Source organism: Mustela nigripes, chromosome 6 (genome assembly GCF_022355385.1).
Source record: "Mustela nigripes isolate SB6536 chromosome 6, MUSNIG.SB6536, whole genome shotgun sequence".
Lineage (NCBI taxonomy): Eukaryota > Metazoa > Chordata > Mammalia > Carnivora > Mustelidae > Mustela > Mustela nigripes.
In genome coordinates, this window is record NC_081562.1 from 131,715,579 (window position 1) to 131,730,589 (window position 15,011).

Genomic DNA, 15,011 nt, shown 5'->3' on the forward strand with positions numbered 1-15,011 from the left:
AGCTTGCTTAAATTTTATTTTTGATCTATGGCTTAATAAAGGTAAACCCTGGGGGGATATTCAGTATATATTGTATCATAAACAGTATAATTTGTCGTAGAGTCTTAGAAAATAACAGATAGTAGCAGAAAACATTGAAGGGAAGAAGCAGTTGGCAGAAATAAAGGGGTCATATGATGCAGCGTAGGGCTGAGGGTCAGAAGAACTGTGTCTGGGCTTCAGCCAGACACCTTCTTCATTATAAAGCGGGACCATGACATCTGCCCAGGGTTGTGGTAGAGTGTGACAAGTCAATAAATGAGAAATAACTTTGAGGGGGAAAATGGTCTCAATAAACACAAGGTCTATCGCCACGGTGCTGTACTAAATGTGGCAAACTTTTCTCGGTGATAACGTTACTTACATTTCAAGGGACAATATCCAAATAGCTTGTCTGCATCATAGTCTGCAGTGGTCCCACACCAGAGCCATCCGTCCGATCGCCCAGCACTTGTGCAATCTGCATACCACTTGTTTTCAAACTTGAATGGAAAGGCACACGTTTTCCCATTGGCATTGCCCAGCAGCGTGTACATGTCTAGAAGAGATACAGTGATCACACTTACAATGTCAGTCAATCTTCTGACCCATGGCTTTCCAATAAGAAGGATGCTGAAAGAATGGGGTCTTCTTTCTCTGACCACATTGGATATTTCCACACAGGAAATTCATTTCTCTCTGCCTTCTCTCTCTTCACCCATCTTTTGCTGAGTACACACAGCATCCTGTGTTAGGAACAAGTCTAGTACCACCTCATATCTGCTGTCTTTTAGGACAGATTTTCCTTTTTCTTCATGTGAGGCAAAAGTAGTAAGTTCTACTGACACCTGTCTTGACTTCTGCATTTCTCCCAAAACAGGGAAGAGGCCATTCTTCCTCTTGCTTGGAATTACAGAATGAATGACCCTCTAGATGGAAAAATAGCATTACAACTGTGTAACTCAAACACACAGCCAAAAGTTAAATGCCCCCCCTACCACTTCCTGTCAAGCCAGCCTCTACTAGAGTCCCTCAACAATGACTATGAGAAAGGGTCAGAATTTGGATGTAACTCTCTAATCCGCATCATGGAAAGAAAGCACTCAAAACCATTGGATACCATTGACAGTCAATATTTGTCTTTCTTAAAACTGAATTCAGACAGAGAAAATGGGAATCTCTGGGTTTACCTAAAAGACAAAATTGAAACAAATAAAAAATCATCATTGATTATAGTTTGGCTGAAGCCAAAGGATTAGAGAAGCTCAAATCTCCACCAAAACCACACCATCCCCCATAGCCACATTGTCCAAAATACTTAGTGTGTCTCTCTCTGTAGGGACACCCCCCGGGGAAACAATAACCTTCTACAGAGAAAATTTGTCCAGGATAAAAACACTCTTTTCTCAATTAAGTGTTTTAGATTCTATGACTTTAAAAAGTCCCCTAAAGACATCTCAAAATCCAATTTAGACAGTATAAACCGTGTAAAACATACATCACCACACCTAACATATATTAAAATCATAACACGCATGAAGTTCCTTACCCTCTTTCCTTTCCCTTTCCTCACTGTACTTATCCGGTCCTCCTGACAAGCTAGGTTTATTTTCATTGACCACAAAATTACTTTTTCGCCAATTAGCTAATTGTTAGGAACTTCAAAAGGCAACTCTAGCATTTGCCCCACTACATTACAGGATCAGTTTTCCAAATCATATATTGTATAAGGAACATCCTGGATTTAGATATAATTACACCACTCTTAATCACAAGGTCTCCTGTGATTTTCTTCACGTGAAGAAAATCTGTTAAGACCACCTCAGGGCTAGTTGTACTGTTCATTAAATTAGCCAAGAGATTTTCAGTGCTGGTTTAGAGTTCTCAGTCAGAAATGGCCTTTTGAGGAGTAACTGGACTTAGTTAACAAAGTCCTGATGAGGCCTAAAGAACCAAGTTCTATTCCAACCACTTCACTAACAAGTCATGTAACTGCAGTCAATTTTTCTTCCTCTATGGTCCAAATTCTCAGACAACACTCAGATCCTTCTAAGTCTGAAATTCTGATTTCATTATTCTAAAATAATCCCTGACCCCAGCCAGCTATCTTCCTCAAGTTTTCTTAAGAGAGACAGACTCTACATAGACCCTCTCTATGTTGTCTTCAGATCGAAGGTGTATTCCAATGAGTAGATTCCAAGATCACTCTGAAGTGCTAGACCTTCTAGCAGAAAAAATCTTAAGTACCGAGAGAGATTTGGGGAGCAGGCAAAATGTGGTCAGTCTTCTTCCAACCACTCAGTTGCTCATAGAAATAATGCAATAGATTTTTAGACTTTTTCCCCTCTACCCCCATGTCCTTGGGAACCTTGGTATTTGCACTTTTGACAAGATTTCCTGGTGATTCTTAAACATGTAGTTTGAGAACCACCATCCTAACCCTAAGCATATTCTTCTCAAATTAGCAGGAGAGCACAAAGGATGGTGGGGATTAGAAGTGGGGTCTCTGTAACTTCAGTGATGTATTTTTAAATAAAATAAGGAGTCCAACATCTTAATGGCAATCTTCTTTGTTTGGAATCCCTCAATTAGGACTACTGTCCTATCTGTGGAATTTGACTCAGTCAAGTTTGATTCACTCTTGTCCTGCTAAAGTTTTCTATCAAGTTTCCCCTGTAAGGTTATACTACTTAGGCTGCTTACCCTATAACTTCTAAACCTTCATTATGATCAAGAAATGCCTCAGGATAGCCTCTTTCTGAACTCTACTTCTCTCTCTTCTTCAATGCCTACTTTTCCTTCTCTTCATGAAGAAGGAAAAAGGAAAGCTGACAAATGTGGCCTTACAAAGATCTGAACTCCCAGGCTCTGATGAGCTATGACAACTGGGTTCAACCAATCTTTGTAGCCTCAGTAACACAGTAATTTTGGAAACAGGTAATCTCTTTCTCTGACCTGAGGTCATTCTTGATAAGACTTCCGAATAACCAAGTATCCAAACCTGGAATGTGGTTATAACGTCATCTGACAGAAAGAGGCTTTGTAAAAGGCTTCCAGTTCTGTTTTATTTTTGTTATGTTGTTTCTTTCAAGCCCCCAGAGAATGAAATTTGGCCAAGATAAGAGAAAACTAAATACTCTGGTTTTATTTAACCTTCAACAGCTTAAGGAACCAAATTCATATAAAATTATTTTCTGCCCACAGGTGTTACCACTTTCTAAAATACTGGACTATGTTGCATGTTAATTTACAGGCTAATTCCTTAGCCTTTCTAATCTTCTGATTAGTACAGTCTTGTAATACCCATAAGGTGACAGAGAAACGTTGAGAAACTTAAAAGATCAAGGAATGTCAAGATTTCATTTCAGGCAGTCTGACTTGGGAAAGAATGATTTTCCATGGGTCATTTCTCTAGGGATAGCTTAAACCAAAGGAAAAGAGACATCTGGTTAAATTCATTTATCACTACAACCAGATAATGTCAAATAGGAGGAGGCTTTTGGTCAAAGGCCAGAGTGAAAATTCATTTTTTAAAATCATAATCCATAGTTTAAAAAAAGCCTTAGCAGAAGTTAAACACACACACACACACACACACACACACACACACACAGAGTCATTCCATTAATTATAAACAGCTAAAGTATCATTCAGTAATTTTTACTATATTTATTCACTGTCATTTTCTCATAGCACACAGAATAGTTTAAAACACAAACATAATCAATCAGTAATTCTAGCACAGACTAAACAAGAATATACTTACATTCTTGAAATAGGTTCTAACTAAGAAAGATGAGAAAATTTTGACAGAAAGTCAAGATAGTCCGTGCTTCTTACCTTCATAACCTCTAGAGCATAAATCATCTGTTGTCCCATAGATTTTCCATCTGCTCCATAAACCGGAACCCTTGTAAAGCATAATATTCTTTTCTTGTTTATTGCCATAGTTAAAAAATAAATCTTCTCCCTTGATCCCCAAAAGTGTGTCATTTTTGCACTCCCATTTCTGAAGTTCGCTCTTCGGGTCACAGGCATACAGAGTGACAGCCACCCAGTCCGTTTTTGATGGTACCCCCAAACATAATTTAAAAGCAACACTCATAAGCCGGGATTCAGACACCCATCGGAATTTCTGTGCTTCATTGTCTTGGTTGCAAACCGCTGTTTGCACTGCACTGGGACTTAATGCTTCCACACAGCGCTTGTGATCCTCATTATATATTAAAAATTGCCTAGTGTCTGTTTAAAAAAGAAAAAAAGAAAAGAAAAGATGTGTAAGTGGATACATGTGACAAAGAATATTTTAGGTCAAAGTTCCCAATGTTTCCATTTCCAGAAAACTTATGTATGATCCCAGGAGAAGGGGGGATGTCCTTGAGACTGGAAAGAGAGCATGGGATGAGGGGTCTCTTCCCAGGGGGCCCCAGCAACTGGCCAGAAATCCTCAAGACATCCTAGTTTGTTATGGGAGCATTACTAAAGGCCTGCCTTAAATGCACACAAATTGTAGTGTAGTAAACATAAAAAGTCGAGAACAGAGAAAGAAATAATAACCATCTGAGTAAAGAAAATTTGGATATAAGGGACGCCTGGGTGGCTCAATGGTTAAGCGTCTGCCTTCAGCTCAGGTCATGATCCCAGGGTCCTGGGATGGAGCCCCATGTTGGGCTCCCTGCTCAGTGGGGAGCCTGCTTCTCCCTCTGCCTGCTGCTCCCCCTGCTTGTACTCTCACGCTCTCTTGCTCTTTCTCTGGCAAATAAATAAATAAAATCTTAAAAAAAAAAGAAAATTTAGATATGAATACAGTAAGCTGTAGAATTAGATATATGTGTACCCTGGAATAGAGTTTCGAAATCTGATTCATTCCTACTCTCTTTGAGATAGAGGAAGCTCATACATAATTATTCTAATTATAATATTGGTGAGGTTTTTTGTAACTTAAAAGATAGTTTTATTTTAGGAACTTTTACCCTTATGTTCTGCAAATCTTTGAACTAATGCTTTCTGGAGAGCCCTGCTAGAGAAGTGTTTTGTTTTGTTCTGTTTTCTCTTGCAACAGTAGATAACTTAATAGTGTAGCATCGAGATCTGTAAGTTAGTATCTTTTATATAATTTTGACTTTCATTTTATTGGCATACTCATGCTAGACTTTGTTTAACCAAAAGATATAAAAATGTACTTATAAGTGTAGTAATTTGTCAAGTTCACAGTAAAGATTAAATATGTTTTTATTTCATTTGTGGTAATATTTTGGACAATAACTACAAATAATAGTGTTGCTTTATACTTATAATTTGGGGCTGGTAATTTAAATAAATATGTGTAGATGACTTACACTTAGAGTATGTAGCTGCTAGCTGGCGAAACTGAATTTCCTCTTGCCAAAAGAAAGAAAGAAAGGGAGGAAGGGAGGGAGGAAGAGAGAGAAAGAAAGAAAGAAAGAAGAAAAAGAAAAAAGAAAAGGACCTGGTAAACATATTTTTCCCCTTGAAACAGAATTCATGTAAAGGTTTTTCCTTTTTGCTTATTTTTTTAAGAATAGACAAATGAAAAGAACTGACTTTTCATTTTCTGACATAAATATCAAATATGACTTCTAAAGATTTACTGAATTCCTGCTACACAAGTGTTCTTTCAAAATGAGCTGGTAGAATTTCAGATATTTGAGGGTCTGAGTCATTAGCTCATTATTTTAAATCAAAGCATCCCCGTGAAATGTAACAAAGTCATAAAAGTACCACAAGCAGAGTCCTTCACCATTTACAAAACATTTTCACAAGCCGTATTCTACTTACTGTCCTCAACACCCCTGTCAGGTTAGCACCATTACGTTCTGAGATCAGTTCTTGGACCATTAATTTAGGGCTTACGAAGATCCGTGCCTTCAAAGATTAGTTTTCCCTGCCCTGCTCCTGCATTTGCTCTTGTCCCACACTTGTTAGAGACCTCCTGCCTCTAACCTATCTGGTTTCCTAATTTGGTGCCACTTTGAAATTTAGCTGGGCTTCCTCGGAATGGGGTTCTCATTTCTCTTGGTTTGATTTCTTGGAATTGGGACTCAATAGAGTCTCAACTCATAACACCTGCTTCTGTTGGCGTCTCTGGAGGTGACATCTGTCAACTGAGCATGCGCTGTCCCGCCGGAGCCCCTCCCATCTAGCTGAACTCCTTCCCAGACTTGATCTCATCTTGTTGCTGCTCATGTCCTCGTGTGACAAGATGAGTAACTTTCTGCATTGGCAATAAAATAAAAATACTAATAATATGCTGTCTTGTTCATAAAAAAACAGGAGATAGAAAAACAAAAAGTTTAAAAAAAAATTGCTATGATCATTTACCTCACATAAATGTACATCTAGGCTCTTCTAATCTAAAATGGTAATGAAGTCTGAAAATTTTGTTATATTGATCTGTAAACTCAACTATGTGGCCCTTTACATTTAATTTGTTTTCAATTCTGCCAATTGTTTTCCTATTGAGACTTATCTTCCACTTTTTAGATAGTTTAGCTTAGTAACATCTCATCAACAGTAATATCTTCTGTATCATACGTCAGTATCACTGAACAGCCAACATTTGTTCATCATCCAAATTTAGTCATACAACCAGTTGGTCACCAGCCATTTAAGGTAGGTGCTTGAAAGTTTTCATGCATAAATAGTGTTCGTCCTTTGGAGATTTCTATACTTATTTGACTTTCATTTCATGTACTTAATTTTCATCTGTAGTTCCATCTTAATTTTTCTCTAAATATCATGGCAAACATCCAGTCTTCTGTTTTTCATTAATGGTGACATTGTCTACTCATATCCATAAGCCCAAAACCTAGGATATCCTGGATACCCAGCTCACCTTCACTTTCTAGAACAAAAGCAGAAATCTACTGGCTCTACCCAAAAATATACTGTGACAATTTTATGTGTCAGCATGGCTAGGTCATAGTACCCAGAATTTGGTTAAACAGCAGTCTGGATGTTGCTGTGAGGGTTTGTCTGTTCGTTTGTTTATTTGATAAAATTAACATTTGAATCAGTTAAATTGTTCGTTTGTTTATTTGATAAAATTAACATTTGAATCAGTTAAATTTAAGTACAGTATCCTCTGTACTGTGGGTGGGCCTCATCCAGTCAGTTGAAGGTCTTTAGAGATAACAGACAGAGGTCCCTGAAGAAGACAAAACTCTACCTCCAGATTGCCTTTGGACTTGAGCTACAATATCAATTCTTTCTTGAGTTTCCAGCCTGCCAGTCTACCCCTATAGATTTTGGACTTGCCAGCCTTCACAACTGCAGGATCCAATTCCTTCAGTATCTCCAGAAAGAGAGACAGAAGATGACCAATAGATGGATAGATAGATAGATAGATAGATAGATGATAGATAGGTATAGGGATACACACACATATAAACACACTCACATACCCTATTGTTTCTATTTTTCTGGAAAACCCTGGCAAATATATATATTCTAATCCATTATTTTCTCTCTTTCACTATGGCCAACACACTAGACCAAGCCAGGATTAGTCTCACTCTGGTCGTCTTCTCTTTGAAATGCAAGCATCAAAAATGATAGCCCTTGAACTCCCAGCTTTCTGGGTGAGATGGGCCTAATTTGCCACCTGATTCCAAATTGCAGTACCTCCCTAATGTAATGGGTTGTTTTCACTTAATGATGTAGAAGAGTCCGATTTCTTTGTTTTAGCAGATTACCTGTGATATGCATCCCATTCTAGTTGAGTGCTCATTCCACCATATATTTTTTTTTTCTTTTTCTTCTACCTTGATGAGGGTTTTCTAAGTTTGGAAGAGATTTTGTTTTTAATTGTATTTTCCCAAAACTTTAAATCCTTTAAGAGTGTGCTTTTGTACACAAGAGAAAAACATCAACCTCCACATCCTAGCTCCCTAGAGAGGACATGATCCTGTCCCTGCTCTCACCCACCACCTTCCAGCCACAAGGCCTTTCTGTTCCTCAAACCCTTCATTTCCACTTGAGAAACTTCATAGTTCAAGTTCCCTCTTCTTGGATACTCTAAGGTCCCAGCTCAAGTGTCAAGTCCTTAGTGAGCAAATGATCCAAATTTTGCTCTTTTTCTATATAATGTTCTTAATCATCTTAAAATATACTCTTTATAAAAAATCATTTAGTTATGTTTTGTTCATGTCCTTTTACTGGGATGTAAATCCCACAAGTAGAAAGACTTAATCTTTCTGATTCAGGACTGTATCATCTCTTTTTGGAGCAAAATATTCTGTCCACAAATATTAGTTGAATGAATGAAGGAACATAAGTTTAATCTGAAACATCTTGACTAATAACCCAGATACATTAGTTTATTTAATAACTGATGAATGGTGATGGGTATATTTCATGTTACTTCTTCCCCTGAAAGTTTATTTTTACCAAAGAACAATTCATAAATTGTTTATACAAGGAGTACTTGGAAATGAAAAGTTTCTATTTCAATTCAACCTTATCTATTCTGGTTTCCTTTATTTATCTTTGACATTAGGGAGCAGGGCAAGTTTGATATTGTCTTTGCTAGACAATATAAGGAAATGCAACATTATCACTCTATGATTCCACAGTAATCCATTATTCTTCTCCCCCACTAATCAACATGGAGTTTTCCTTGTATCACTGGTCTCTGTACAGTTGCTCTGATTTCTTCCTCTCAATGGAGTCAAGGTCTTGACCAAAAGACACATTGTGGTATGTTTTTTGCCACCATTAACCATACCAATGTTTTATACATATAAATGTCCTGTTCTCTGTCTATACTAGTTATGTAATTATAAGAGAAACAGCACAAAGTTAACAAATGAGGACAGTAGAATTGTTATATTCCTTTCTCTGCCATCTCAATTATGGGATTTAATGTGTGTTTTTCTTTCTGCTTTTAAAATACACATCAGATATATATTTACAGAATTGGGGGCACCTGGGTGGCTCAGTGGGTTAAAGCCTCTGCCTTCAGCTCAGGTCATGATCCCAGGGTCCTGGGATTGAGCCCCGCATCCGGCTCTCTGCTCTACAAGGAGCCTGCTTCCCCTTCTCTCTCTGCCTGCCTCTCTGCCTACTTGTGATCTCTCTCTGTCAAATAAATAAATAAGTAAAATCTTTAAAATATATACATATATATTTACAGAATTGAAGAGACCCATCTTTCATCTTTAACTTTATCTCCCTCATCTCAAATTAATTTTTCTTATTTTTTTGAAGATTTTATTTATTTATGTGACACACAGAGAAACAAGAGTGAGAGAGAGCACAAGCAGAGGGAGCAACAGGCAGAGGGAGAGGAAGAAGACTCCCTGCTGAGCAGGGAGCCTGACATGGAGCCTGCTCTCGAGACCCTGGGATCATGACCTGAGACAAAGGCAGATACTCAACCGACTGAGCCACCCAGGGGTCCCTCATATTAATTTTTTGATAAATATGTACCAGGCACTGTGCAGGTGACATTGTAAGGACAAACCAAAGACAACTTCTGTGCCCCACTGAGCTCATACTGCCTGTAGCTAATTCAAAGGCAGAAACCTCAAAGGTCAAAATACATACAGGAAAGAAGCAATGATAATAAGTTTCAGTTCAGTATCTCAAGTAAAAATAAGTGAAGACTAGGTAACCAATAATATAAGTGTGAATATTCTTTTTTTTTTTTTTTAATACATTCCACACCCAGCAAGGAGCCCAATGCAGGGCCCAAACCCACACCCGAGATCAAGACCCGAGCTGAGATCAAGAGTAAGACACCTAACCCATTGACCCACCTGGGCGCCCCATGAAGGTGAATATTCTTTTCAGCACATTTTAACAGTTTTACATTTTTCCATAACATCAAACAAATACTGAAATTTCTAAATTGACTAGCAAAGAAAATTAGGTTATTAAATTTGACCCTCTAGAGACAGAACCATTATATGCTCTATTTCCTTACACATTTGTAGACCTTCCCCATTATTAATAAATGAAATCCTGACTTGCAAACATGAAAAATGATCTTTTGCAAGATAGAGAAACTGGATACAAGGAACATAATTGGATATTTTGTAGCAGGTGGTGCCAGAACCCTACTTATTTTTCTTGCCTTTTGCCATTTCAGTGCATGCAAGCCCCACTCCTCAATGTCAGCACAGCATCTCTGGGCCTGGGGTGCATCAGAGGCCCCAGTCCCCACATGCTGCGAAGGCAAGAAGGGTTGGAGAATGAAGGCCCCCAGAAAGGGCTCTTTACCAGTGACTGATAGCAGCTGATGAAGAAACAACTCTAATCTTTGGCATATTGGGTGGGATGACATAGTCCGCCTTATCACCCAGAGCACCTGAGCAGGGCTGAACTCCAGCTGTCCACAGTGGCCACGGCTACTTCCCTTCCCATCTCACCTCCCCACACCTCTGCCATTGTTTCCTGGGACTGTTTCCCATATGAACGACTTCACGCCAATCACCATCAGAGATAGTGTCTTAACCAAAACCAAGAAATCTGTCCCTAAGGCCTCAGTCAATGAAGGTAAAACCTACAGTGGTGTCCCCCAAGGACCAAAGTTAAGTGAAAAGCAAATATTTGTCATACACCAAGTACATGCAAAAATCTAAGCCAAGTGCTGGGGGCAAGGGCCAGACTAAGGATCACAGTGATAGGTGTGGCAATATCAAATAAAAGAATAAAGGAAAAATTGAGAGTTATTTTAGTTTTCACTCTGATCCTTCATTTATTCACCAAATCTTCAGAGAACCTAATACTTTAAGTCACTGCATTTGGCCATTTGGGGAGGTCCAAGGGTGAATCCAATATGGGTTATGACCTCAGGAGAAAGGTGAGGGCAGGAGTTAAGAAATTTCTCCAACTTCCTGTCTCACTTTCTAAAGATAGGAATAGCTACACCCTTCCTGATTTTGTTCACTCTCGTCTCAGTAGGTCACCCTCAGTCTGCTGATCTCTTTACCTGTGTCCTGGATGCTACTCCCTTCTGCCGCTCAACTTGTTCTCTTCCTTTCTTTCTCTCCTAGATCTTCAACCTCAGATTGCCAGGCCCTCCCCCAACCCTAGGACACACAAGCAAAATCTGTAGGTTTTGAACCTACACCACTCTTTCTTCTTTCTTCTTCCCCTCACCGTCATGCTAACTAATTAATTAGTCTTCATGTATCACGTCTATACGAGCATGACGTAATCCGAGCTCTGATGCTCACTGGCTATAGGACTTTGGTCAAGTTTCTAAACTACTCTGTGCTTCCTTTTCTCCATCTGAAAGATGAGGGGTCAATAATAGAACCTGCTGGTTGTTGTAAGGATCCAATGAGATCTTCTAAATAAAGCACTGAGAACAGTTCCTGACCAGTGGAAATCGCTATATACATGTTAAGTATTATCATTAACTTGGGAAAATCAATCTTGAAGACAGCATGAAATGGTTGAAAAGAGGATGAGACTAGAGAAAATAGAGCTGTTGCAGCAGCCCAGAGAAAGGAACAGAAGAGCAGAGATCATGGGGAACTCCAGGGTTTCCAAACTCAAGAGACAAGTGATGTGGTGGAGAAAAGTGTATTCTTGGGGGTCAGCAAACTTGTGATCAGATTCTGCCTCCACCATTCACTAGTTGTGTTGCTCAGTTAAATTCACCATTCTTGCCTTGATTTCCTCATCTGTAAAATAGGGATAATAATGTTCCATGATAGACTTGCTATGAATTTCTGAATGAGATAATCTGTGTAAAAAACCCAGCACATCATTTTGCATAGAGTAAATATTGCAGGGTTAATGCTCTCCTTCCCCTCCCTAAGTGAAATGTCTTAACAGTTGATACAAATAGAGGGACTAAGCCCTTTTTTGAAATACTGTTGTTTCGAGCACATTTTATGTCTTTCCTTGTCAACACACTCCAGCTGGCAAATTCTTAGCGTCAGAGCCAGAAGACAATAGTCAAGAATCAGCTCAGGTCCTTAGTGGCTAGCTAACTTCTGAGCCTGTTTTCTCATGTAGTAAAAGGTGGGCAGTAACACCTACCCATCTTACCTCATGGGGCTATTGTGAAGGATCTGAAAATGATTAATGAATGGAACGAGGGATCTGAACGTGCTTTGTGACTTTAACTTGGTTTGTAAGTGGACAAATTTGTCTTAGGATGCTTTCTCTTTCCGATGTCAGTTTCAATTCTTTTTGAAAGGGTCCTTGCTTTCTTACCACCTTTACTCTCATTTGTGTTCTGACTGATTTCTACTAGTCTCTTCTATGGCCCAAACTAACCACATGATGTTTCCATCCAACAATGCTTGATGGTGGCCAAGAGGCAAGAGGACATTAGTGTTCTCATTTTGATAACAGTTTGACTCCCTCTCAGCTATGGAAATATGTGACTTCAGAAGCTGCTTTCCTTTTGCTCCACTCCTCTTGTGGCCTCTGTGACTTCTTAGTTCTCCCTTAGCTGCTTGCCTACCAGTCCCAGAGGCCAGATCTGAGTGTTGAAGGATGCCTATGGTCTCTAGCTCCCTTTTGAGGGCAAAGGTTTTTGTCTTTAACTGAGGTTGAGCACATATGACCCTGGAAAGTTCACATTTAACCAAAGATGATGACTCCTATTGAGAAATTAAGTTCAGCGTCCTCATAAGGTGCTGAATTGTCATTAGCAAAACAAGTGTCATCTAACAACTAACCACAATATCCTACATATGCAGAACTCCATTTTTAAATTTCAGAAAAGTCAGATAAAGTTTGGAACAATAGCAGGAAAAATAGACAAATATAAGAACACTGGAGGCAAAAAAACAATGACAAGAAGTTGGTTTTGCTCAGTAACTTTAGATAAAGTGTGTCTTTAATCTGGTATCTAAAAGAAGTCATATGTAAAGGAAGAAATGAAGAGACTAGAAATAAAGAAAAATAGAAATATCATAGGGAAAATTTCATGAAAATTAAAATGACAAAGGGAATGGCCGTGGGGAATTGTTTCTGGAAGAATTCTAGATTGATATTAACCAATCACTCATTCAGCAAGAAAACACATCGCTTCTCTTTAATAGAAAGAATACTCCCTTGGGAGTCAGGACTCCTAAGCCCTAAATGGGTTGTGCCATTAACTAGTTGTGGGACTCTGGAAAGATCACTTAACCTGTCAGGACTTCAATTTTCTTACCTATAAAACACAGAGGTTGGATGCTGCATGAGACTGAGCCAGGGATCACGTTCACTGTATTTGTTTGACACTCATTGGCTAGTGAGGTCCTATTGTTGGCATCTTTTCCAACTCTGCCTCCCGTGACATAGCATTCATAGTTTGAAATCAACTGTAGCAGAAATCTTACACCATGGCAATCACTAAATGCCACAAATCAGTGCTTTTTTTCTTCTTCTCTGAGAATTGATTGTTAAGTTTACCAATACACCATTGCTAATGAGCTAAGCCATTCCATTTTAAGCTAAAGTTCTCAGCTGAGGTCTAAACTCTGTGCCTGAACATCTCTCACTGTATCACTACTATGACTATATCCCCACTGAGATCTAAACATTAGTGCTGAATGCAACTCTTCCTGCTAACAGATAGTAGGGCAAGAGAAGCAGAAGAACTCCATGTATCACCCCTCACCCCCTCCCCCGCTTAAGCTTGGGCTCCTGGCCCCTCAAGGTATGATGTGGGTACTCCCAGCACTGATGATGTGTGATGCACTATGGGAGGTAGGAGAAAGTGTTCTGAGTTATAAATAAATAAATATATATATAAATATATAAACCACAGAAAGTAGGGAGACCTTTCTGTGGGTTTTCTTCATGGGCTAGGACCCAGGGCAGCTGGTGCAAGGGATGTGGGAATTCAATACCCTTTGTTCTACTGCTTTATTATGAAGCAGTAACTAACCTTTGTCCATGTGCTGTGTGAACCAAGAAAAGGTAAAATCAGAATTATAGGATTTCAAGTTAGAGAAAAAAAATTTGGAAGGGACTCCCTTACCCATTTTTTTTTTTTTTCAAATTCTCTGAGTAAACACATCTTTAGCACCTCCCTGCTTCTCCCATATTTGTGCCTAAGAAGAGGAAGGCATTCATCAGAGCAAGGCATCCTGCTGTCTCAAGGAGGGAAACTTTCCTAAGCAAATTGAGAAACATTTCTTGCCCCAAAACATTGAGTCAATTTAAAGAAAATTAGTACCTATGCTGCCCAATATGGTGGCTATCAGCTCTGAGGGTCTATTGTACCCTAGAAATGAGGCCAGTCTGATTTGAAATGTGCTCTAAGTACAAAATACATACTGGATTTTGAAAATTTAATGTTTAAAAAAATCAATATAAAAATATCCCCATAGATTTTATCCTGATAAAATGATCAGGTGATGTTAGTGATCTTCACTGAAAATATTTGGGTTAAATAAAATATATTCATAAGAATCAATGTCACCTGTTTCTTTTTACTTTATTAGCATGGCTACATAATTTAACCAATGATGTTTCTATTGGGCTGCCTGGGTTAGAATCCAGGTCACTTACAGAGCCCTCGAATTGTTCATTGACATTCTGTTTGAAGACCTTCAGTGACAGCGAACTCACTCCTAAGCAGACAATCCTATCTAAGACAGCACAACTCTTGGATTTTCACTGGTCTTAGTTTTAACCTTTGGGGCCCTGAAGCATACATTAATTCCCTGCCGCAGACTAACAAGACAAACACTGTGTTAATGTCTAACTCCAGCCTGTGGTCGTCTCCCACTTGGGTTAAGCATCTCCTCCTCCAGCACCCCTTACTCACTGAGGGATATGCTTTGTAGCCAGCAATAAAGCAAAATATCTTTTCAGGCTCCAGGAACCTCAGCACGATTCCTTGGAAAATCTCTCCTTTAAATACTTAATATACTGCTTTTATTGGATAACTTGTTACTGCTGTGGGAACAAGAAGTCACTATTTTTAATAACTAGCACTTGGGAAGCCTTCCTATGGGCCAGACTCTGTTCTAAACATTTTCCATTTTGTAACTCATTGAATCCTTACAAAGACT

General features: G+C 38.9%; 1 protein-coding gene across 1 annotated transcript in view; it reads right to left on the reverse strand.

The window, feature by feature from the left end:
• The window catches only part of MRC1 (mannose receptor C-type 1), a 101,315-nt gene that overhangs the window by 84,852 nt on the left and 1,452 nt on the right, over positions 1–15,011 (reverse strand). The window contains exons 2-3 of the mRNA XM_059404232.1: positions 3,859–4,260; positions 404–577 (exon numbers count right to left, since the gene is read on the reverse strand). Coding sequence (XP_059260215.1) covers positions 404–577; positions 3,859–4,260 — 576 coding nt within the window. The remainder of the gene's footprint in view (positions 1–403; positions 578–3,858; positions 4,261–15,011) is intronic.